Source organism: Ursus arctos, unplaced genomic scaffold, assembly GCF_023065955.2.
Source record: "Ursus arctos isolate Adak ecotype North America unplaced genomic scaffold, UrsArc2.0 scaffold_11, whole genome shotgun sequence".
Lineage (NCBI taxonomy): Eukaryota > Metazoa > Chordata > Mammalia > Carnivora > Ursidae > Ursus > Ursus arctos.
This window is the reverse complement of record NW_026622775.1, coordinates 15,275,387-15,300,608: the sequence shown is the minus strand read 5'-3', so window position 1 is coordinate 15,300,608 and position 25,222 is coordinate 15,275,387. Positions and strand designations below refer to the sequence as shown.

The 25,222-nt window shown below is 39.5% G+C and overlaps 1 protein-coding gene across 1 annotated transcript in view; it reads left to right on the top strand.

Annotated features, from left to right (window-relative positions):
• Positions 1-24,537, top strand: part of ANXA5 (annexin A5) — a 29,427-nt gene extending 4,890 nt beyond the window's left edge. The window contains exons 3-13 of the mRNA XM_026499263.4: positions 5,926-6,010; positions 7,321-7,415; positions 8,760-8,873; positions 10,774-10,864; positions 13,321-13,400; positions 13,863-13,919; positions 19,773-19,866; positions 20,751-20,846; positions 22,418-22,476; positions 22,706-22,828; positions 24,002-24,537. Of these exons, the coding sequence (XP_026355048.2) occupies positions 5,926-6,010; positions 7,321-7,415; positions 8,760-8,873; positions 10,774-10,864; positions 13,321-13,400; positions 13,863-13,919; positions 19,773-19,866; positions 20,751-20,846; positions 22,418-22,476; positions 22,706-22,828; positions 24,002-24,064 (957 nt within the window). The 3' untranslated portion in view covers positions 24,065-24,537. The remainder of the gene's footprint in view (positions 1-5,925; positions 6,011-7,320; positions 7,416-8,759; positions 8,874-10,773; positions 10,865-13,320; positions 13,401-13,862; positions 13,920-19,772; positions 19,867-20,750; positions 20,847-22,417; positions 22,477-22,705; positions 22,829-24,001) is intronic.
• The last annotated feature ends 685 nt before the right edge of the window (positions 24,538-25,222 follow it).

Sequence of the window (25,222 nt, the reverse complement as noted above, 5' to 3'; positions counted from 1 at the left end):
CAGGTATTGTTAGACATGGGAAATGAAAAAGGAAATGGGACAAAAATTTATTGGTATAACAGACGCATTGCTAAGTCTGTTCTATGCATTAGTTAGTACTCACAATACAGTTTTGGAAATAAGTATTACTATTTCAATTTCACAGAAGAGAAAATTGAGGTCACTTACCTGGCAGTGGTCAGATGGGACAAGGAGGAAAGGCATTATATGTAGAGGCAACACCAGCAAGAGTGAATGCTCAGAGGTATAAAGGAGTTTGGCCTGGCCTGGAGCTGTAGGCCGTATGGTATTGCTGGAGTGAAGATGCGGTCAGGTGGGGAGATGGAGCCCTGCTTGGAAAGGGATGCCAGAAAGAGCTAAAGAATATGAACCATTTTGTAGGTAAGGAGAGCTATCAAAGAACTTTAAGTTGGGATGTGCTATGGTTAGATTGGCATTAACCAAGATCACCCTGGTGCCAGTGTGATGTTGCATTTCTGAGGGCTGCAGAGACCGCATGGTGGTGCAGGAGGGTGGGAGGGAAGGAGAGAGAAGCTGGATATTGGAAGACCACTTAGGAATCTGCTGCTATGACCCCAGTGAAGTATTTAAGACAAACGAGGCAGTGGCTGGGACTTTAGATAGGAGGGGACTGTCAGAGGAGTAGGCAGATGGGATGCATGAGTGGGGTGGTCTGTGATGGTGAAGGGTCTGGTCAGGGTCAAAATGAACGGCTTGCTTGCCTGAGTGGTTGATTTGTATTTTTCTTTGAGAAAGGAATACAGGTTTGAGGTGGAGGGAAAAGATAGAGGTCGTGGTGGGTTTGTTGAATTTGAGTTCCTTCTGAAACACTTTGGAGGTGTTTTCTAGGAAGCAGTGGGGTATATGTGGTCTTTAAATCCTCTGTCATCTCTGTAGCTCATTTATTTATATATTATTTCTCTTCCTGCAACTAAACATGATTTGAGGCTGATATTTCCTACTTTTGTGTAGGACCAACCATGTTTATTAGATTTCTGCCCCTTGTTTAGATACAAAAGGAAGTAAAGTTGTGAATCTGTGCACACTCTTCTGTAGTATGAGAAATTGATAAGTTTGTTTCCTGAAGCATTAGTGAATGAATTGGTTAGTGATACAGCTTTTCAAGTACTGTTCATAGAATGCCCAGTTGAACGATTAGGTAAAACACAACACCCCCCCCCCCCCCCCGCCCCAATGCCCCACCTCAAATGTGTACTCACTGGAGGCTAATGCATTTCCCCACTTTAACCCAGGCATCACCATTATTCATGGACAGTTCAACTTTCCATTTTTTGGTATTTGCCAAGGGAAGGCATTCTTAGACTGGCAGGGAGTCATAGTCATGGGAGCATTAAAGACATAACAAAAACCTAGATCATATTGACAAAACCTTTATTTTGTTATCGAAACTTCTTTTCTACCTTTGTGCATATAACTTAAATTATTTACGGTGATACTTTTTCTCCTTACACTTGATTTTAAGAAAGGGGTCAAGATAATGGTCAAAAGTCAATTTGAATTTAAGGCTTTGAACTTGACTTTCACCTTTTTTGATAGGTTTGGAGCAAGGGTAAGAATTAGGGCTTGAGGATTTTTTCTGACCCCCTATTGTTTGTGTTTGTACCCTTCAGTCCTCTTGGAGATTCTAGGTTTTTTTTTTTTCTGATTTATTTTTTTACCTTGCAACTTCGATCATAATCACGTCATGCTGGTTTTTCCCTCTTTCCTTGCTCATTTTTCTTGGTACAGTGATCTTTTATTAATTTTTTTTTTCTTTGCTCATCAGTGGGACCCATTATCACAGGAAATATTAACAGGCCTGTACTGTGTACATCAGATAAGACCTGACCTGCTGTGACTGGGGAGTGAAGGCAGAGTTCTGTCATTGGACTTCCCCGTTCCCCACCTTTCTGGGTGGCCTCCAGAGGATTTTTGTGAAACCTGGGCCTCAGAAGAACCATACTTAAAAATCACCGTGTGGCTACTTAGCAGTTGCTCAGCTGTAGTGGTTTGCCTCAAGGTTTCTGGCTTCCTAATTAGCATTATGTGGAACGCTGGCTGGTGTTTGATTAAGTATTGATTTTGTTAAACTGGAAGACGGATTTAAAAAGGGTTTAGTTCTCTTCTGTGCTTTCAGGAAAGCTTCAGTTTAAAAGGCTCCAGACAGGTGAATGTTTTCTCATCTTTAAATCTGAAGTTGTTGTTTCTGTTGTTGTTTTCCTATTTCTTTAAATTCCGTCTAGAAAAGCAACCCTTCACTTATTTTTTGGTTTAATTGTATTCATTTTATTTTGCCATACCTAGTCTTTGACAGTAAAGAACTCTCTCATTTAGAATAAATGAACAAAAAAAGCCAACAAAATTATAGAGCTAGAAGGGTGGATAATTTTGAAGGTGAGAGTTAAAAGAGTGAATTATATGTTTTGGCCATGTATGGTCTGAGAATATATAATAGTGCCCTTGAGAAGGCCTTGGTGGTAACTGAGGATGAACTGGGTGAAGGGAGCAGTACCTGCTCACAGTTGGAATTAACCTGGGTAAGGTATAAATGTTTAACTTGAGGCTAGTGGGTACTGCAGGAAAAAGGAGAAGCCCTCTTGTGTGAGTCATGGAGAGTCACATTTGCCCAGTGAAGACAATTTTGTGTGGGCCGGGATAGGGTTTAGACAGGATGTCCAAACAAGGTTTCTGCCCTTGTGACTCATGTCTGTGATTCACTTCTGGTCCCTTACTACCACTACGTGGCTTTGGCTAACTTTGACAGTGACTCGGATCGTGTGGAATGTAGCACGTGTTTCCCAATTTCTAGATAGCTCTCAGAAATACAATCAGAAGTTACTTCTTCTTCTTCATAGTTCGTTATTGAGATTCTGAGGATACTCCTCTTCCTTCCATGTTTCACCTCATTTCCTTCAGTCTCAGTGGTCAGATGTCTTTTTAAGGCAAATCTGTTTTGTCTCCTCTGTTCTTAACCTCTTGATCTACTAGCAACTCCATAGCCTATAAACTGGATAAGGTATTTTTTTTTAAAGTGAGTTTTTAATAGCATGTTTAAAAAAAACCCCATCATTTGTAAAATTGGAGTTCATGGAGATGCTTTGCCTCACAATTCACTTTTTCGGTGTTCTCCAGTCAGGCTTTTACCACCATCAAAGACCTCCTCCTTACCAAGTCCAGTGGACCCTTTCACTCTCACCTCCTGTTTGACTTCTCTGTGATATTGGACACTGCCTTTTCTTTCTTCCTGGAGCATTTCCCCCCTTTGGCTTCTCCATGCCATCACCCTTTTCAGAGACTTTCTTTTTGGGAGGTGATTAGTAGCCTGCAGTCCCCTGGCCTGTCTTCAGGTGCTGGCTCTGCTACTTGCTTGATGGTCCCTTGGGTGATTCTCCAAACCTAACTCAGCCAGTGTGCTTCTTTGTCTATAGAATGAAATGATCCGTGTGAAGTTCTGAACACCATGCTTGGCTCATTGCCACACTGAGCAAATCTTAGGGGCCCAACACAGGGGCTTGAACTCATGACCCTGAGATCGAGACCTGAGCTGAGATCAAGATTTGAACGCTTAATGGACTGAGCCACCCTGGCGCCCTTTAGCTGCCGTTCTGATTGGAGGGGACCTTCCCTTCTCTGCTGGCTCTCCTGGCCACCCTGCTAACATTGCCTTTTGTGATAACGTCCTCACACCGCTCCAGTTACCACCTATGTGCTCTGGTAACTAACAAAGCCTGCTTCTCTTCCAGTATGCCTGCTGGGGAGAAACGTAAGACCAGTCATCCTATTCCCCATTTGAAAAAAGAATCACCCTAATTGGTTCCCTTCTGCCTTGGTTCTGTTCTCTGTTTTTTCCTTTCCATTTCTACTGCTCCTGACTTCGATCAGGTCCTGTCTTCTTCCTGTGTTACTTGTTTTTACAAATCTTCCTGTCTCCACTCTTGCCCATTCCATTGTCTCCGCTGCTGCCCCAGTAATATTGCACAGTCAACATCGTTCTTCGCTACTGAAACGTCCTCTAGTGACTTCCCCTTGCCTACAGGATGAAGTCGGCACTTCTTAGCATGGCTGTCCAGCTCCTCCTCACATCCCACCATGACCACTGTTTGCTTTTCTGTGCACACTTGCTGTTTGTTACAGTCTGTTCAAACTCTTAATCCTTTGTACAAAGCACCAGATGTTTTCATTCTTTCATGTTTTTATGCATGCAGGATTATACCTTCCTGTACTTCTCTACTTTCCTGAACCTGCCTTGGAAAATCACAGGCAACTTTCAAGACATTTTTGGGGAAGTTTTTCTGATATCTTTTCTTTCCACTCTTCCCAGCTCAGCCCCTCCTTTATGTGTATAATGTGCCCTGATGAAACCTGCGTGTCTATGCCCTACTGCACTTGATTATTGACGTGCCTGTCATGTTCTTTTGACTTTTAGAGATCATCACTTTTTCCTAGTGATTAGTACAATACTTGGCATGTGGAAAGCATTCAAAAAAATGGTTATTGAGTGAATGAATAAACAGACAGGGGAGCTAAGTTATCTGTCGTGTCAGTCCTAGGTTCTCACACTGAGAGAACCTGTGGTATTTATTTTTTATGATGACATATTGATGGTGTCTTCATAATCAATTTGAAGTGGCCCCACTAAACACAGGGAAACTACAGTTTGACCTGAGAGATATGACTTTCCCAATCCATGTCAGTTTTAGAGGACTGTTTTGTCAAATTATCAGTTTTTCTCTCAACTTACTGCTTCTTTTAATTATGTTGAGCCATATGAAATTGCCAGAAATTTTTTCCTTGTAGATGACTGTGCTTCCATGCCTTCATAATAAAACACACATGATCATAAACCAGACAAATATTCTCAGCCCTTCCTCCCTATAGCTGTTTTTTCCTCAGTTTTATTTTTTTAAAAAAGATTTATTTGTTTATTTTAGTGAGAGAGAGTGCGTGTGTGTGCATGTGGCAGGGGGAGGAGCAGAGTGAGAGGGGGAGAGAGAATCTCAAGCAGACTCCTCGCTGAGTGTGGAGCCTGCCTTAGGGCTAGGGCTCCATCTCATGACCCTGAGATCATGATCTGAGCCAAAACCGAGAGTCAGACGCTCAACTGACTGAGTCACCCAGGTGCCCCATTCAGTTTTATATAGAGCCTTAGTGGAAGTTTTGAAGGACTTCAAAAGTATTAGTAAAAATTAATGCTGGGATCCTCTTTTTATTATAAGATAAAAATTTAGAACTCAGTATTCATGTAGCCCACTGATTCTAAAGAACTAATGATGTTATAGATTTTGAGGGGGAAGCCTTAAACTGTTTTCATGATTAAAAGCACTACATGTATGATAAAATAAGAATAACAGGAAACCTTATGAAGAATGTCTTCCAAATATATTTTTATAAAGTTCCAAATTCAAAGATTTGGCATATGAATTACCAAATATCTTTTCAGGCTTTACCAGGTTCTTAAAATCCCTAAGTAAATATAAAGAAACAGGACTAGATGAAAAGTTATGTAGTGAGGATATCGCTTGGAGTTGAGTACCAAGGGCAGGGCATCCAGTTTCAATGCAACTCAGCATGCTTCTCGATCAAAGTGGCAAGAGACTTGAATGGAAGGAATCCTGCAAGGAAGTGCCCTCTGTGAATCTGGGGGTGTCACCGGGGCATGGACACTGGGGACGATGCCCTAGGGAAGAAGGCTTTGGGAGCCAGACCTTCCCTTTAATGGTATTGCAGATGGACCTGGATAGCTCAGGCACTGAAATGGTTCTGTTAATCCACTGTAAGTGGTCCTCTTCCCATTTCAAATGGGATTATCAAATGGTAAGTTTATTTAAAGACTGAACATGATATAGAGCAATGGCTTGCTTTGTTGTTCTTTGCTTTGTCGTATTGGTCATGCCATGAATAATATCACTGTGTTTCCTGTCTCAGGTTCTTAAAGGCACCGTGTCTGCCTTCCCTGGATTTGATGAGCGGGCTGATGCAGAAGCTCTTCGGAAGGCCATGAAAGGCCTGGGTAAATTCAGCCTTCCTTTGGTTCTTAAAAAAAAAACAACAACAAAACCCAAAAAACCATGACATTTATTTTTCCAAACAAAAGGTCGCTGATTTACAGTAAGATTAATTTTAGAATATTTTAATCTGAAATGTATATAGAGAGAGGATACATGAAGGTAACAAAATAGTGTGATCCCTAATATTGAATCTCTCAAACTGAACAGGAAGTTAAATTCGGCCTCTTTGTTCTTTAGCTTTTCAGCTTTACCTGGGAGTCAGCTGACCGGGTAGATAAGCAGACATTCCTGGGAGTGGAGTGATCAGCTCAGCAGGTCTTTGTCCTCTTTGCCTCATCAGCTGTCTAGTTCTGCCAGTCTTTTGCGTTCAACTCTCTTCTCATTCCCCAGTCTCCTTTCTAGCCATGTATAAACCTCTCATCTTGAGGATTTCTACGCACAGCCGATCCTCTGTCCTCAGGCTCCTTCTGTGCTAGTGTCCATGCGTGGGGATCCACCTTCCTCAAACTTGGCCCTGACCCCTTCTTTCCATTCTGACATCTTGTGAGATTTCCTGTTGCAGCAGGGTTAGCGTTAGCTTTCTGGCCATGCACTTTGTATCGCGGCCCACACTGTCGGACTCAGCTCACATGACCGAGTGTTCTCTGACGCAACCATGCTGGGTAATCTACTCTTCGTGAAAACCCTGTATTTTCCTACTGCTGAGCTTTCCCCTCATTTTAAAAGCCTGTCCTCCTTCCCTGTACCGTTGCCTGATAAAACCCTTCCATCCTTCATGAGTCTTTTGGCTGTCACCTTCTCCATGAAGCTTTTCCCAAAACTCCTTCCACTTATCAGCTAAGAGAACGTCCTCTGAAACCCCCATTCAACACCCTGACCTCTCCTGAGGCACTTCTAACATTCTGCCTTAGCTCAAGTTTGTGTGGTTTTGTATTTTTTACCCTAAATTGCAACTTGAAACCAGGGTTTGTATCTTTCTCCTCTCTTAGTCTCCTATAACACTCGATGTATGTCTTGTGAATATCCATTGTCTGAGTAACTATCTGTCTGTTGCAAGAAAAACTAGGGGCATTAGATTTTTAAAAAATCAGGATTATTTTTCTACCTACTTCACAATACATCAGAAATAGGGGATAGTTTATATTGAAAGTATAACATGTTTTACGTTGTACATTTTATGGTTTAATAAATGATTTAATGAAGCCTATTTTATGAGGTAAGGAATCGAAGTGACTGGGGAGCTGGTCCCAAAGGTTATTGAGACAGTGGGCATGTGGGAGCCAAGATGTAATTCTTCAAACATAAATTGCAGGCACTGATGAGGAGAGCATCTTGACTCTGTTGACATCCCGAAGTAATGCTCAGCGCCAGGAGATCGCCGTGGCTTTTAAAACTCTATTTGGCAGGGTAAGACTGCACTTCATCCTAAATTAGAATGTGAGAGCCCCGATATGGTTTAAATCTAGGTTGAACTCTATGAATATTCCTTTGTAAACATTATTTATTCTATTATTCTGACTTTACCATTCCTTTTTTCTTTTTAAGTTTCTTAATTATCAGCTGTTGGTTTATAGTGCTCACCCAACTTATCCCCATAATTGGTTTTCCTTGCTTGATGGTACAGAAGTGCCAAAAGGTCCCATGGTGATAGCTGCCTCTCTCCTTGCCTGCTTCCTGCTCAGGGTTGTTAGTTATTTTCTAGATGCGAACCTGTATGATAGTCTATTTTATTGTGACATAGTCACAGTCTTGGTTCCTTGTGGAGTGGTATTTTAATAAACGTGATTTTAGTTCATTGATTTAAATACTCTTATTTGATTAACAGTTCAAAGTAAAAATTAGATTTGTTACGTAAATGAATTGCTGCTGTGTATATGAAAACAAACATAATTTTGTTATTTTGAAAATTTGTATTCATCGTTTAAGAAACAAATGCAAAGCAAACAAAAGGAGTATTCTGAACATAATTTCTGTTTTCCTATGTGCTGAAACTGAAATGGATAAGGAATACTGCTTTTCTTTTCATAATTATATACACAATTTCTCCATAGTAGCAGCTGTCTCTCGGTAGTCAGGAGCATAATTATAAACATAATTCATTATGGTTTAGAATATTAATAGATATTGAGAGAAAAATTGTTTTGTTTAGGTATGCTAGGCCAGATTTTGTCATTTGTAAAAATGCGTTTATGATTTTATTTTTGGAAAATTGTTTTTAAAGATACACATATTTCTCAGAACAGTATTTTTAAACTAAAACTTGGGGCGCCTGGGTGGCACAGCGGTTAAGCGACTGCCTTCGGCTCAGGGCATGATCCCGGCGTTATGGGATCGAGCCCCACATCAGGCTCCTCTGCTATGAGCCTGCTTCTTCCTCTCCCACTCCCCCTGCTTGTGTTCCCTCTCGCGCTGGCTGTCTCTCTCTCTGTCAAATAAATAAATAAAATCTTAAAAAACAAAAAACAAAAAACCTAAAACCTACTTTTATTTATTTTTTAACTGTTGAAGTTCAGAAAAATATTTCTTAAAAACAAATACCTTGACACATAAGTGGCTTTGTTTTAGCTTAAGCTTTAGGTCAGATGTCAAAAGTACATTATTTAAAACTGGGATTTTAACTCACATGCCTTTTTTCTACTTGGAGATGACAACATAAATAATTCATTAGTGCAAAGGGCTATACTTTATATTTAAGAAGAATCTCCTTCAAATTTCTGCCTGGTTAACAAATTTGTATTTTCTGTAATTTAGGACCTTCTGGATGACCTGAAATCAGAACTGACTGGAAAATTTGAAAAATTAATCGTGGCTCTGATGAAACCTTCTCGGATTTACGATGCCTATGAACTGAAGCATGCTCTTAAGGTAAAAGAATTAGTGAAAGGAACATTCCTGTCATGAATGCTGTTATTTTGTGTTGGTAATTACACTTAAAATTTTTTGAATTATTTCTGTGAGGGTCACTTGGAGGACAAAATTGTGTAGGAGGCAATAAGAAGAAAAGGAGGGAGAAAATTACAAGTGTGTCATTTAATCTTTTTGTTTAGTTAACTTGGTAATAGTGGCTATTTAAAATTTTAATATTTTTTGTAGCTCTTTATATTTTATCTTCATACCTGTTTTCTAATTTTGAGATGTGTTAAAAAAATGTTGCAGGTTAAGTATTTTATCTTAAAATAGAAAGTTGCCTGATTATGAAATAATAATATCAATCGTTTTAGGTTAAAAAAATAATGGTACAGAGAGAATTTTCAGATAGGAAAGATTTTTTATTACCTTTTCCTTCTTTCCTGTACTTCTAAATACTAAAATAGTATATATAATACTAAAATAGTAGCTGATAATCTTATCATAATTTCGTTGTACCAAATAACTAAATGTATATTCCCTTGACTGGTATTTGTAATAGTGTATAAATATGACTACATTGAAACATTTGTTTAGACGTACGGGACAGGAAGTAGGACAAGCAGTGGTAGATTTTGAATGGGCAAAATGAAATTTAGCAAGGAGGTAATATAGCACAGGGATTCTTACTTATGGAGTGAGAGGAGGAGAGGTCTATCAAGTGAGGAGCCTTCCTGTGCTTATTCTTTTCATTTTCCTACAGTGCTTCTTTTGGGATAAACAAAATCTCAGGTTATTGAAAAAGGGCCTTTTTGTGGAGTACTTCTGAAATGTCAATAGTAATTGAAATTCTGCCAGAGCATAAACATAGGTTTTTCAGCACTTGATTTTTGAAAAAGAAACACGGGTATAAAGAGGATAAGGCTTAAATATGCTATTTTTAAAAATTAAGTTCAGCTCTATCATTGCTTGTATCTTCTAATTTACCAGTGTAGATAGACTTTTATCATCAGAAAAAAGAAAACCAACTAAAATTACTGTTAACCTTTGAACGACACAGGTTTGAACTGTGCATATACTGATATTTTACGATACAGTATAGTTACTGTATTTTCTCTTCCTTACGATTTTCTGAATAACGTTTCTTTTCTCTTTCTTACTTTATCGTAAGGATACAGTATGTATACATATAACATATCAATATGTGTTAATCGACTGTTTATGTTGTCAGTAAGGCTTCTGGTGAACAGTAGTAGGCTTTTAGTAGTTAAGTTTTTGGAGAGTCAAAAATTAGATATAGATTTTCGACTTGGGAGGTGGTCATTGCCCCTAACTCCCATTTTGTTCAAAGGTCAACTGTACTTTCCAAAAATCCAGAAAGCATGTTTCAGTTCCTTTGTACTGATCCAGTTCCTAATAACTAAGCAATGCTACATTTATAATTTCCTTTGGTACAGAATTGGGAATTCCATAGAGAACTTATTTTGAGGGCAGGGGCTTTATGTTTTGAGATATGATTGTTTAAGTTTTAGTGCTCCTCCATGTAAATTTATGTAAAGTTTTCACTTTCACTCTTACAGTCTTTTTGATTTCATGTTTCAGTTAACATGTTTTACTTTTAAACTGTTTAGAATGAAACTGATAAAATTAAAAATTTATATAATGTATTATGTGTCATATACCACATACATGCAATACACGTTTTTCATTAGACAAAACAGAATAAAATTGTCTTTGGAGAGAAAATTGGAAATTTTAAAATTCTGTAACTAATAGGAATTGTATCAAAGAAGTGAATATTAAGTTGGATAATTTATATATTTGTATAGTTATGCAATTTGGGTAATATCTATTCTAGGAAAATAACTCTTTAATCTTATTGACATCTGTTCTCTATTAAAAATTAATTTCCAAACAGGGAGCTGGGACAGATGAAAAAGTACTGACGGAAATTATTGCTTCAAGGACACCTGAAGAACTGAGAGCCATAAAGCAAGTTTATGAAGAAGGTCAGTGTTTGCAACTTTATTTCCCCTTCTTCTCCACTGTCACTTTTTCACTTTTCTAAAGTGAGTGCAGCTCTCCATAGTCGCAGGAGGCAGGCCGTACGTGATTGCTGAATGAACGGTGAGCGAATGAATAAGCAACAATTCAAGCTCGTTTTCTCCTTCAGTAAGGAAAAGACTGCTTTTTACTAGACCTATATCTATTTTGGTACTTAAGAGAAGCTTCCTTCCGATGAAGATGGGAATTTACTTTTAAGTAGAATTTGCAACTAGTGTAGAGACATACAGGTTGTTTTTCTTTTCCATGAACTTCAAGATGTAGGTGGTTTTTCTTCCTGGGGAAAAAAAAAAATCAATTTCATGTTAGTAGAAGCTAAGAGTTATCTAAAAGGCCCTTTTGGAATTTGGGAAAAGAAACCTTGTGCAAACCAGGGTTGATGAAAATGTTTGAGTAAACGTGTGTGGTTTTAGTTAATGGCAGTGCTTGAATACTCCGCATTTTAATTTTTCTCTTTGGTGTGCCTTACTTTTTTTGTGAAAAGAAATCTATTATGTCAGTCTGAAGTATATTCTGTGAATGGAACCAAGAAAATGAAATAAAAACTGAAGGTAGCGTGTTCTTTCCTCATCACATTTTCTGTCCCAGCCTCTTTCCCCTACCGGACTGAGGAGGAGCAGACTGTCGAGACCGTCCGCTCAGTCAGCGGACCAACAAGCTGAGCGCCTGCAGCTGGGAAATGGGTCCCCGTCTTGGCATTAGGTTATTCTTCTCAGAAATGACATTGTAACTCCGCAAGTCAGAACAGTGTGAAATTTAAGTAATTAACTTTCTGAAGTGCTGGATCTTCCCTTCCAGTTCCTCTTTTATGGTTGGGTAGGTCCCAGCCACTAAGGCAGAGGGGGTACACGTAACTTAACTGCAGAAGATCACCTTGGGGTTTTATTTGATATAAGATTCAAAGATCTCTCTCTGTCTCTGAGCATGTTGACGTTTGTGAGTGAGCCTGGATGACAAATGGGGTGCTGTCACGTACTCCGCACTAGCTGTGTGTCTGGTGGTGCACTGGCTGTCACGAATGACACCAAAGGTGCACATAACATAGCTCCCGTCCTCAAAGAGCTTGCAGTCTCTTTAGGGGTGACATGATTTAGGAACTGACTGCAGCTGTTAAAGGATAGTAAGTGTTCATTTAGAGCAGAGAGGTCACAAGGCTTTTGATGTTAGGAGAGGCTCTGTGGTGCAGTCAGACAAGGTTTCAAGACAGGTAGGTTTCGGGTAGGTGAAGAAAACCTTTTTGGTGTGTTTGTCCCTGTCTGCAATGTCATGGGGACTGGAGTGAGAAAGTATATGTGGAGGGTATGTGTATGTCTCGTCTAGGAGATAAATGGAGTAAATGCAGGCTGTGTTGTCGATGGTTTTACGTGACTGGCTGAGAGGTTTGCGCTTGATTCAGAGGTGGTCTCAGTTCCTGAATGGGCAATGGAGTATTGAAGGAGCAGTTGAAGGAGGAAGGAGATTTGAATCAAGAGGCTGATTAGATAACTATATGTGTGGGGAGGCAAGCCAGGCAGTTACGGCCCAACCTAGGTGGCCATAGGTTGGTGGGAGGTGTGAGGGGGATAGATCAGAGAGAGGGGAACTATTTGAAAGGATTTGATCGTTAATCATAGTAGGTTTTGTAGTACACAAAGGAACAGAAGGTTCCTTCAGCATTTTGTATTTGGGTAACTGGTTGAAATAAAGACGGAGCTCTTCTAGACTTTTTAAAACAAGTGTCAGGCTTTTAAAGTTTGTCTGCTTTCAAATAATTATTAAATATTTAAATGTGTTAGAGCTGCCTTCAATAGCAGCTGTTTGAGAGTTAGTGAAGAAGGCGTGTAGACTTTCGTAGATACCAGTTCTCCCCTTTCCTGTGGCATTACGTGGAATAACTGGAAATGGAGGTGGGAAGGGGCATATTTTAAAACATCACTGCTCTTTCTCAGAGTTAACTTTCTTTGCTGCAGAGGAAAAAAAACCATCTTATTAGGGGAAAGAATGGCCATGCCTAAAGAAAGAAAAACTCTAAATTTTAGAGGACCTTTGGAAACTAATCATGTAAAACATTTGAAAGAAAGCATTACAGAGTTTAAAATTATGATCACTTGTATGTTAGAGGCTTTTCTGCACCATCACACGTCTACAGAGTTAACAACTGCATTGGTTGAGAGTGTTTCTAAATGGCTGAGTCTGGACCTAGGCTTGAATTGAGTGCGTTTGGGAGACTTTAATTTGTTTTCTACCAGTCACTCATTTAAGCATTTGCCTTTAGTCTTTAGAGCACACAGAGATGGAGTAGGGAACATTTATACTAATCAAACATTTCTTCCTTTATTTCTCTTCTATTTGATTAATGGGGCAGGATATCTTTTTTGAGTTGAAAGAAGCTATAAATAAGTATGAAATTATTTTGTTGCAGAATATGGCTCAAGCCTGGAAGATGACGTGGTGGGGGATACATCAGGGTACTACCAGAGGATGTTGGTGGTTCTCCTTCAGGTATTGGGTGGAGACTACTTAGAGTTTGATTAAAAAATCTGAAGCTGGACTGGTCTGAATCTAGTTAACCAAGGTCGTTTAAAATTCTTTAATCATTTCTCGTACTTGCTTCATTGTGGTTGTATGTTGCCTGTGTTTGTGTTTCAGAATATCTGACCTAAACTCTTAATAGCTAGCTAACTTATGGGTTTTTTTTGGTTTTTGTTTGTTTGTTTGTTTTTGTTTTTTCTTTGTTTTTTTAGATATCACTATTCTCTTTCATTCATAGGATTTAAAATCAAGAGGGTCAGATTGGTTTTGGACAGTGCTATGTGATGATGTGAAATATTGTAGAATTGCTATCTTAATATCATATTATTCCTAAGAGAAATAGCTTTATGTGCACAACCGTCAGGTGGAACCAATTTTCCTTTTGAATAAAAATGCTCATGTAATTCAATAATGTGACGTTATCTCTTACAGGCTAATAGAGACCCTGATGGTAGAATTGATGAAGCACAAGTTGAACAAGACGCTCAGGTGAGATGTGATATGTGGTGACTTTACTGTGACATATGAATGAAAAAAAAAACCCGTGCTAAAATCATGTATTGTGATAGCATCTAAAAATAATCTTATTTATGGGCCCTTTACAAATCATAAGACTCGTGTAAGTATATTTTTTTCATTTTAATCTGGCCAACTAAATATTTTGTCCCAAAAGGGAAATGAAATAAAACGAGTTACATATAAATAGTGAATTTTACCTAGATTTTTTTTTTTTTGGTGATTATGGAAATTCACAAAATAGATAATTTTTGCCTAAAAACACAGATACTATTGATTCCACTGCCAGTGAGGCAGTAGGTGTGTTGGCAGGAGAGGATAAAGAAAAAAGAATGAGGTATTAGTGATAAATGGTGTTTTAATAGATAGTAGATTATAAGTGACTATAGTATTTGGGAATTCCTCCACCTTTCTTTTGATAGAATTCTAAATAGGATTGTTCTCTTATCAGCTGCTTTTTAGTGACTCCCAGATGTAATTCTATACTTAAGTGGCTTTTAAATCCTGGTATAGTCTCACTATGGTTAATAAGTAATCAAATGTTAACTGTAGAGAACAAACTGATGGTTACCAGAGGGAAGGTGGGCAGGGGAGTGGGTGAAATAGGTGATGGGGATTAAAGAGCACACTTACCATGATGAGCACTGATTAATGTGTAGAATTGTTGAATCACTATATTGTACACCTGCAATTAATACAACACTGTATGTTAACTACACTGGGATTAAAATATGTTTAAAAAACTTAAAAACATAAGTAGTCAAATGTGGGAAATAAATATTAGGAAATTTGAAACATGAGGCTTCAAAGCTGGAAATTGGTAATGAAGGAATTATTTGGGTTCATAGAATCCCATACCAAAGCCCTGTCTCTCTGGTCACATGTTTCAAGTAATATACAGTTCTTTTTATTTTTTAATAATTTAAAAACAGATTTTATTTATTTATTCATGAGAGAAAGAGAGAGAGAAAGGTAGGCAGAAGCAGAGGGAGAAGCAGAGAGCCTGATGCAGGACTGGATCCCAGGACCCCAGGATCACAACCTGAGCTGAAGGCAGACTTAACTGACTGAGCCACCCGGGCACCCCAAGTAATAGATAATTCTGATTGTTAGTCATACACCATAGAAAAAGGAAGAGCCATATTCACTCCTCCAATTGACTGCTCTCTAAGAAACAACCATTGGATGTGTAATCTGAATTTGCTAATAGAAAAGAGAGGGGATTAGTATTCTTTGGGGTGGGTAGATTTTATAATGGTTTCAGAATGGAGACAGAAAGAAAGTGAACAGACATGTACTGAGGACTGTCTACGCAGTATTTGATGCTTCCCTCACTCACTATCCTCCATAAAATGCAAACCTCTTGTGTCCTGTCCCTAAATAAAACCTTAAAACTTCAGTGGACCCCATTATCTCAGAATAAAGTTCAAGCCCCTAAATGTGATTTATAAGCCTCCTTGTTATCTGTCCCTTGCTTTCTTATGCCTCCAGCCTCTCTTGCTCCATCTCCACCTGCCCCTTCCTCCACCCATTCACCGACTACTTCTCTTCAGGAGTCAGTCCTCAGGTTAATTACTTTTCACGTAGCACTGTCTGGCTGCCCCACGGGTGTCAGGTGCCCCTCACAGGGGCAGTCCAGCTGCCTTACATTGAAGCTGTCTATATACTTGACTGCCTGCCCAGGGCACTGTGAGCTCTCCATTCAGTTTGTATCCTCTGATCTTGCATACAGTAGGTACTCGTGTATAACTGGTGAATGGATTAGTGTATAACTCTGAAGAACAGGGGAATACTTTCTCTTTTATAGTTAAGGAAACTGAGGCTCAGGGATTTGAGAATCCAACCCATGGTCCCCACTGACTGGTAGTGGAGCTAGGGTTTGTACCTGGGCCTGTCTAACCCTCAAGCCTTTTCTCTTTCAGGTAGACAACTGTCTGTGTTCTTACCTGCTAGTTCTTCTCCCCCATTGCCTTTATATATAAAAGGTTTATTAAATGTAGATTGGAAGCACAGATCCAGCTTAACTCTACCTTCTTGAAGGAAGACATTTTTCTCCTTGAGAAGAAAGTGCTAGATTTGCCCTTCCAACCTATACTCCCAACTGTTGGAGATGACCTTCTTGCTTTCCAGGCATTAATTATTTGTGGGCTTTGTAGGAAACTGTGATTCTCACACTCTGGACTCTCAAAAGTAGGCGTTTTAGATGCTTTTTGGTGGTCACAGTGGAAGAAGCCACCTCTAGTAGTCTCAGATGACTGCAGTGAGGCCTACATTAGTGGGCAGTGGGCTGATTTCCCAGCACAACTGGTGATACAATGAGCGCATTGCTGCTGTGTGAGGCTGGGGAGTGGAAACAGTGCATTTTCTCCTCATTTTCACTGATTTCTCTCCTCAGAGCACTCAGTGTATAACAGTGCTTCTCGGACTTTTAAGTGCATGTGAATCCCCCGGGTATCTCCTTGAACTGCAGATTCTGACTCGGTAGGTCTGGGTGGAGCCTGGGATTCTGTATTTCTGACAGGCTCTCAGGTGATGCCTCTGGGGTCCTGGGACCACACTTTGAGTACCAGGGTTGTATAGGTGTCACTTACCTGCTGTAGGGAGCATATGACCATTCACGGGAGGGGAAACTTTATGCATCTGAAAACTGTCCTATGAAGTTATTTTAAAATATCTCTAGAATAGAATTCAGGTTTTCTTTACCCTTTCAGAGATCAGGAACCACATAGAACATGCTACACTGGCTCTTAGTCTTTGATTCTTTTTTTTTTTTTTTTTTGAAGATTTTATTTGTTTATTTGTCAGAGAGAGAGAGAGAACAGAAACAGGAGGAACAGCAGGCAGAGGGAGAAGCAGGCTCCCTGCCAAGCAAGGGGTCTGATGAGGGATGACATGAGCCTAAGGCAGATGCTTAACCTCCTGAGCCACCCAGGCGTCCCTAGTCTTTAATTCTTTAAAATGTATTATTGGGGCACCTGGGTGGCTCAGTTGGTTAGGTGTCCAACTCTTGATTTCTGCTCAGGTCTTGATCTCAGGGTCCTGAGATGGGCCACCTCAGGGCCTGGGGCTCCGTGTTCAGTGGGGAGTCTGCTTGTCTCCATCCATCTCCCTCTCCGCCTGCCCTTCCCCCCACCCCCACCCTCACGTGCCTGTGCATTCTCTCTTTATCTCTTAAATAAATGAATAAATCTTTTAAAAATGTATTATTATTAATGAATTCAGCTTGTTAAAAATAACTCTCCTTTTGGTGTTATGAACAAGAACACACCCATTTTTCTTGCAGCAAGGGCGCTGGACTGTAATCACTAATGGGAATTTAAGATTTCTTAATTGAGAGTAAACTGAGACAAAGGGTCCTTTTATAAGCTTTTGAATTTTTTTCTCTACTGATACCTGGCACTAAGAGGATTCCTTTTATTTCAGGGATTTGATAAGCCACAGTGAGTCATTCACCTGGGAATTCAACATTTTGTAAATAATCCACTTTACTGTCTTACATATTTATTTATTTATTTATAGTTTTTTTTTTTTTTTTTTTACTTTCTTACATTTTTAAGGTGTTAAACTGATTTTACCACCTCCCCCTCCAAATCCTCGTTTCCTGATCTTGGAGAGAAACCTGAACTTGTAGGGGAAGGACGGGAGAACAAAGGGGAAGGAGAAGAGAATCAATATTTACTGAGTACCTGCTATTGATTACCTGACACTGTTTGATGCATTCATCATATAAGTTTCATAGTCTCTGTAGAAATGTTATTCCTACTCTAGGTGAAGACAGTGAGACTCAAGAGATTAAGTAACTGGGGCGCCTGGGTGGCTCAGTCGTTAAGTGTCTGCGTTTGGCTCAGGGCGTGATCCTGGCGTTCTGGGATCGAGCCCCACGTTGGGCTCCCTGCTCTGCTGGGAGCCTGCTTCTTCCTCTCCCACTCCCCCTGCTTGTGTTCCCTCTCGCGCTGGCTGTCTCTCTCTGTCAAATAAATAAATAAATAAAATCTAAAAAAAGAAAAGAGAGATTAAGTAACTCATCCAAGATCTCACAGATAAGGATCAGGCCCAGATCTTCTTGACTCCAAAACCTCTGTACTTTGCACTGAACCAGAGGTTATCAAACCAGGCTAAACTGTAAAGCCCCCTCTGAGGGAAGGGGGGAGGGTGAGGAGGCGTGAGGGTCCCTCATCCAGAGCTGCTCTGTGGGTATTTGGCATCCTCATTTAGAAGAAGACACTCTTACGTTAAAACGAGACAAAACAAAACTTTTAAATATTGTTCCGCATGAAGATGATATTGCATATGATTTACTTTGTAGTTTTAGAATAGATATTGATCTCAAACATAATTCTGTCAAGAAAATGAAGAGAGTATAGTTTAAAATAGCCGGTTCACTCATTATTTCCAATAACAGGCTTAACTGCTATACTGACTGGAGAAAAGTTCTAGAATTATGGAGTAGTTGTTAAGAAAGGAGTGATTCAGCAGTGCTTGCAGTTTTGTAGGGGATGCACCCTCTCTCTCGTTTAGGTGTTAGTGTGTGTGTGTATCTTATCTATGTGTAGAAAACATACCAGAGGTAATAACCAGTATCTTTGGGATATTGGCATTCATGGTAATTTTTTTCTTATTTATGTTTTATCTCTTGTACAAAATATCTCAGTGAACACGTGTTATTTTTGTTATTAAATTTAAAAAGTTATTTTAAGACAGGTCTATATACCATGATATAATTCTAAAGTTGAGATACTTGCATGCCTTTCATTGTAACTCTCTTTTCAGTTTTGAAGAACTTGCTCACATAACCGGGATTGATATTATTTATTTTTATCGTTAAATTAATTTCAAAACTGAGTGTAAAGATGTGACACATTTTTCAAAACAGAAATAACAACAAAAAATAGATATACATCACTAAAATCTACATTCTTAATCACACGATTATCGACATTTCTACATCCAAGTCTGTGCTGTGATCACATCACCTTCTGTCTTATTTGGTTTGCCCCTTGTGAGCATGAAGGCACCAGCAGGCTCAGCAAGTTGCATTTGTCTTGGTTTAATAGGTGCACTTACCTTTAAATGGGTAGCGTGGACATGTTAAAGGTTGATTCATTGGGTTTTAATAAATTATCCACATCTCAATAAGTGGACTCAGGTTTAATGCTGGTGTTTGTATACAATTTTATTTTTTCAGCAATTATATGAACTCTAAAAAGCATATATTTTCCATGTAAAAAAAGTAAATATGGACACTCAAACTTTTCAGCAAGTATATATTAGTTGCCTACTGTATGCCAGGCATTGTGCTATACCCACAACCTTTTAAAAATTAGTTGTGATCTTTTAGAAATGTGAAAACTCTTTGTAGCTAGTTTTGATTAAACTGCAGTTGAAAAGAGAAAATATGGTGTTTATTTTTTATCATGTGTTGCTGAACAGCTGCCGAGTAAACAAAACAGAAAATGTAGTTTGGCTCCTAGTTAAATTCTTTTCCAGTCTATAAGTGGATGAGTCAACAGTGAGGCAATCAGAAATTTCCACCAACCACACCATGCCTCCCCAAAGCCTGGAAGTACTGTAGACATTTTGGGAACATTTAATCTTGCCCCATTACTGTGATTTATTGCTTTGACTCATTAATCTTCTGTGGCACAGTTTGGCGGCAAGCTCCAGCGTCGCTCCAAAGTCACCTCACTGAGTTTAGGGAACAGAATTGAAAAGTGTAAGATGATGAATCAGGCAAATTAGTGTACAGAGAGTGAAACACCGGTGTCAGTCGGAACCTGGAAATGAGATGGAGAAACGGTTTACTAATTGAGGTTACAATTTTCACAGGCTTTGTTTCAGGCTGGAGAACTGAAATGGGGGACAGATGAAGAAAAGTTTATCATCATCTTTGGGACACGAAGCGTGTCTCATTTGAGAAGAGGTGAGTGAAAAGAATGTGTATGTACACAGGTACTTTGGTTAATTGTGCAAGTACAAGAGGCTGTATGGCAAATAACAGACACTTACTGAGGGAGTCGGTTTTTGCATTTCCTCCTGTTGGTAACCTTGAGAAATCTCATCATTCTCTTTGCTGCTATTGTAGTTTTTACAGAACCAGAGATCCTTAGTCCCCCCTTGGCTATCAGGGTGATGAGGGAGCTAGGCCGCTAGATTGTTACTCTCATAGACACTATCACTGAGCTATGGCTCACTTCAGGTGTTTCCTCCTAAATAGTAGTGCCGTGGTCTCATCTCCGGGTATTCATCAGTTCTTGGGGTATCAGGTGGAAATGAGTTCAAGGGACAGGAAACCCTATCCTAATGGGGCTTTCAAAACTGGCTTTTCTGTAGGTGGGATTCCTCAGCTCCTTAGGCAGGACCTGGGTGGGCTCTTTCTCTTTTTTCTGCTCCACTGCCCTTGGCGTTTTGGGGTTCTTTCTCATGCTCTGTACCTGATTGTTACAGGATGGCTACTGTTAGCTCAAACTTATCAACATTAACATCAAGAAGAAAAGAAAGGAATAAAGTAATCATATCTGTTATCACTCTTGATAAGGAAAGATTTCCCAGAATCCTCTCCAGCAGATTTGCCTTTGGGTCTCATTGGTTATAACTAGTAGTAGAGGCTGCAATCAGTGAACAAAGAACATTGATAATCGTTGTTGAGGACTTGGTATACTGAAGGTCTGCAACAAAGTCCGGGTTCTGTCAGCAAGGCAAAAGGGGAGATTTGTGGTCAGTGGACAAAACCTGGTTAGAGTAAATACCTTCTTTTTGTACAGAATGATCCTTACGTGATTGAGAAATCATTTTCCTTTTTTATAGTGTTTGATAAATACATGACTATATCAGGATTTCAAATTGAGGAAACCATTGACCGAGAGACTTCTGGTAATTTGGAGCAACTACTCCTCGCAGTGGGTAGGTAGTTGTACAATGTATGTAATATTTATGGTGTGAAGAGCTAAAGTATTTTACTCAGTTGAAGCTGTATCTGAAAATAACCGCTTCTTGCTTTATGAAAAGAAGAGCCTATTACGATATTTGAGTGATGCAAACTCCCAAATTTCCGATTCAAAGTCTGTTTTGATGTTGGAAATACATGATTAGCTGGTTAGTTCATCCAATCCTATGGAAATACTAAAACAACTGTTTATAAAAATCATTTTGAAGCTGTATTAAAATATTATTTTATTATGAATCTGAAATGTGGGTATTATCTCAGAAGCTTGTAAATACTATTTCTGATACTGGGTGGAATTTTAATATCCTTTTGAATACCCCTCACAGCTTTGAGGCAGACTGAGAAATTGGCATCTGAAGTAGAAAGAGTATCTTTTTTTTTTTTTTTTAGAAAGAGTGTCTTTTGTACGATGGAAGATATGATGATGGTCGTTTTCAGATTACTTTGGAAATTTAATTTGGTTCAATATTCAGAATGATCTGGAAAAATCGGAGAACTGAGGTTGTGCAGTTTATGGTGGTATTAAATACTCTCCAAATCCAGGGGGAGTCTAGTCTGTGAGTTCCCAGGGACCCTAGCTTCTATATGGGATTGGAGTGAATCTTGTCTGCTGTTTGTTCTGAGTATTTGGCATTGAGCTCTGAGTTTTTGTGCTGCCTTCTGGAGAAAAAGCTAAAGATGTGCATGAACCGGCACTAACAGTAGCCTTTGATCTGACCTCCACAATTAATGAACTTTAATAGACAACTTTCAGACAGCCCCTTCATAATTAGAATACACTTAAAATAATGGCATTTTTAGTTACTGCTTGAGTTTTGTTTAAGCACCGGAAGAGAGAGAATAACTCCGCACCCCCATTCATGGATTGTTCTTTCTGTATATTAAGGAATTTTTATATGGGTAGTTTCTGGAGCTGAGCTGACTGAGGTCTGAGCAGCCCGAACACGGCGTAGATCCGTACACGTTCGGGCGAGATACTCTTTTCTGTTATCAGTTTATCCAGGTGTCTCTACTGAATTGGGTGAGTTTCATGCTGCTCTCTGTGAATCATGATAGTAAAGAATCTGGAGAGAATACCTAGGGTAAGGTTACACAGCCCAAGATTGGCCAGAGATTAGATGGAGTCGGTACCTTGTGTTATTTGCTTGAATGTGTTGCATCGAAGACTTCAGGATGTTTGTATCATCTCCAGAGGGTGAAGAAGGTTGTGCTGTAACAGCCCAGGCTGCCCGAACTGTGAGAGCAGAAAGGTGCTCAGAACCGAGGGGTGTGGAAAACCTCACACACCCTGTCCTATGCGCCTTTCTCTGCAGAACTCGGAACTTTAAGGAAATTCCAACCCAGTTTCTGAGAAAATACTTGGTGAATAAGGAGATCTGATCAGCCTGCAAATGAGCAGGTTTTTAGCCGAGGTTACTTTTATGCTTGTAAATAAGTAGAACAATAAGCATGAAGCGACTTGATTTTTAATTACTAATTCTTGTCCTATCAGCGTAGCCTCTGACCATCATATTATTAATTTTCCTAGTGAAATCTATTCGAAGTATACCCGCCTACCTTGCAGAAACCCTCTACTATGCTATGAAGGTAAGGGCATACCTTGAATCTTCCATCTAATTAATTTATTTTTCTAGCTATCTTCCCCTGTATATTATTATGATTTAAATGATAGACTTTGGGTTTTTTTTATTCTCCTCAAAACATGCAATTCAATTCTACCAAATTATTCTGCTTTATCTATTCATCCGTGCTCTGGGGGTTTGATGCTGTGTTTGACATTTTGAAACAATGTGCCTCCCTCTTTTTCTTTCTACAGGGAGCGGGGACGGATGATCATACCCTCATCAGAGTTGTGGTGTCCAGGAGCGAGATTGATTTGTTTAACATTAGGAAGGAGTTCAGGAAGAATTTTGCCACCTCTCTTTATTCCATGATCAAGGTAGTAGAACCTTTCTTTAAATTATGTTCAGAAATCCAGAGCAGAGCAACAGACAGCCTGTAAGACACAGATGGGAGAACCCACTTGTTGTGTAAAGTTTCAAATTTTAGTGGCGTGATTAGAGCCATGACTTATAAAGCTTGGCTTATAATGTTTCCTGAAGTACAGATGATGGCTTCCAAGTGAAAGAAGGGCTCTGGTGAGCTTAGGAACATTATTTAGTAGTGGTGACAGATGACTCATCAAACCCAGCCCGCCCCTGAAGATAATGTGTTTGTTCTTTCTTTTATCAGTTCCAGCTGTCATTAGTTCCTCCTTCCTTTCACCTCGGTCTTTCTTTGTTTTCTGTTATCACCTTGTCTCTGGTATTAGTTCATGGTTCAGGAAAGAACCAACCTGGTCATATCAGAAATAAGTAAAGAGTTTATGTATTACTATCATTTTTATCTTTTTAAAAGCAAGGGAGACTATGGCCTCTATTTACATTTGGCTTAAGGCCTTTTGACTTTCTTTCTTTCCTTCTTCCTTCCCTTGCCCTCTCCATTCCCTTCCTTTTCCTCTCCTCCCCTCCCTTCCCCTCCTTCTTTTTTCTTTCTTTCTTTTGATGAAAGGGAAAGTGGGCCATATGCAAAGCACGATGCCGCTAAGCAGGCTTTGAACTTTGTGTGTGTGGTGTGGCTGAGTTGAAGGGGACCAGAGAGTTCTTGAGTGCACTCTTTGCTTGAAACATTAATTTATCATACATATCTGTGTGTGAGATAAGCAGAGGTAAAGCATATCCTGTCCCTCTGTCTTTGAAGCAGAAACGTCACAGCCACACAGTCCCAGGATTGCCTCCCTTAGCCAGACACATAGCATGTGATAGTAACTTAAAGGTTGAGAAAGCTTGATTCGAATGTCATTGTAAAAGCTTCCTTCTCTGCATCACCAGAGGGAAGAACAGACTTCATTGTCTCAGAGCTGTGCTTTTAAGGGGTAAAATTGGAAAGCTAAACATATGTTACTTGGTAGGAAACTCCTTGTATAACATTCCTGATGTGAAAGTCACATACACAGAGATTATCCACTTGGGAGAAGAGTCACATGAATAAAACTTGTTGCCAGACATTTAGTTTTCTATTTTCTGCGGCTTCTGTGACTCATGGAGGTTAACGGAGTACATTCGGGTTTCAGGGTGATACGTCTGGGGACTATAAGAAAGCCCTCTTGCTGCTCTGTGGAGGAGAGGACGACTGAGGCACCAGCTGGAGCAAGATCCTGGGCCATGCCTGCCACCGCCACCACGACCTTCCTTCGCATCTAGCTGCACATTTTTGTATGCCCGTGCCTGACGCATTGCCTTATTCATACTAGCATGCTAATGACCAAAACATATACATGTCGCAGAGGAAAGATAGTAGTGCTTCTTGCTGATGTTCAGTAAAGCTCTTTCTGTTTGTCTGTTGTAGTACTGAAACGTACTCACGTTACTAAAGTCTAAAGTCTGGGTCATTTAGATTTTCTTTTAAAAGATCAGACTGCTTTTAGCCTTTTTAAAAAACTTCATTTATATTAAAATGATACCTGTATTTCCTTAATCGGAACCTTAGCCTTAAAATGATGAGCTCCTGGAAGTGTTATTAATCAAGTCTGCTACTAAACTAAGCCTGAAGAATTACGGTGGTTGCATTCAAAAGATTAATGAGAAATAAACATTTCCTCCCCCCTGATTTATGTGTGGGTGTGTGTGCAGAAAAAATTTTTAAAAATTGTTTTTGCTTGGCTATGGTCGATACAAGGTTACTTTAGTTTCAGGTGTACAATATAGTGATTCAGTTTCTCTACGCCGTGCTCTCCACAAGCGTAGCCACCATCTGTCACCATATAACACTGTTCCAGCATCACTGACTATAGTCCTTACGCTCCGCCTTTTATTCCTGTCTTAGTGATTCCATAACTGGGAGTCTGTGTCTCCCACTCCCCTCACCCAGTTTGCCCATCTCCTCCACCCCTCTCTCCTCTGGTAGCCACCAGTTCGATCTTGGTATTTATAGGTCAGATGCTGTTTGTTCATTCATTCATTTCTTGGATTCCACGTACGAATGAAATCATATGGTACTTGTCTTTCTCTGTCTGACTGATTTCACTGAGCATAATACTGTTAACAATGATACCTTTTTTCAAGCTGGTCATTGACACCGGTGTTAACCAACAACTGAATTTGATAAACTGGAAATGCGCCTGCATTCCTCTGCAGTGTGGAAGGAGGGAGACGGTGACGCGGCCTCTGGTTTATTTGTAGCATATTTATTTGGGCATCAGCTAAGGCGATGCTTATGATGCTAGCTGCTCAGTAGAAAAACTATCCTAAAATAGCCTAAAAATTAAAAAAAAATAAAACAACCTAAAAATTCA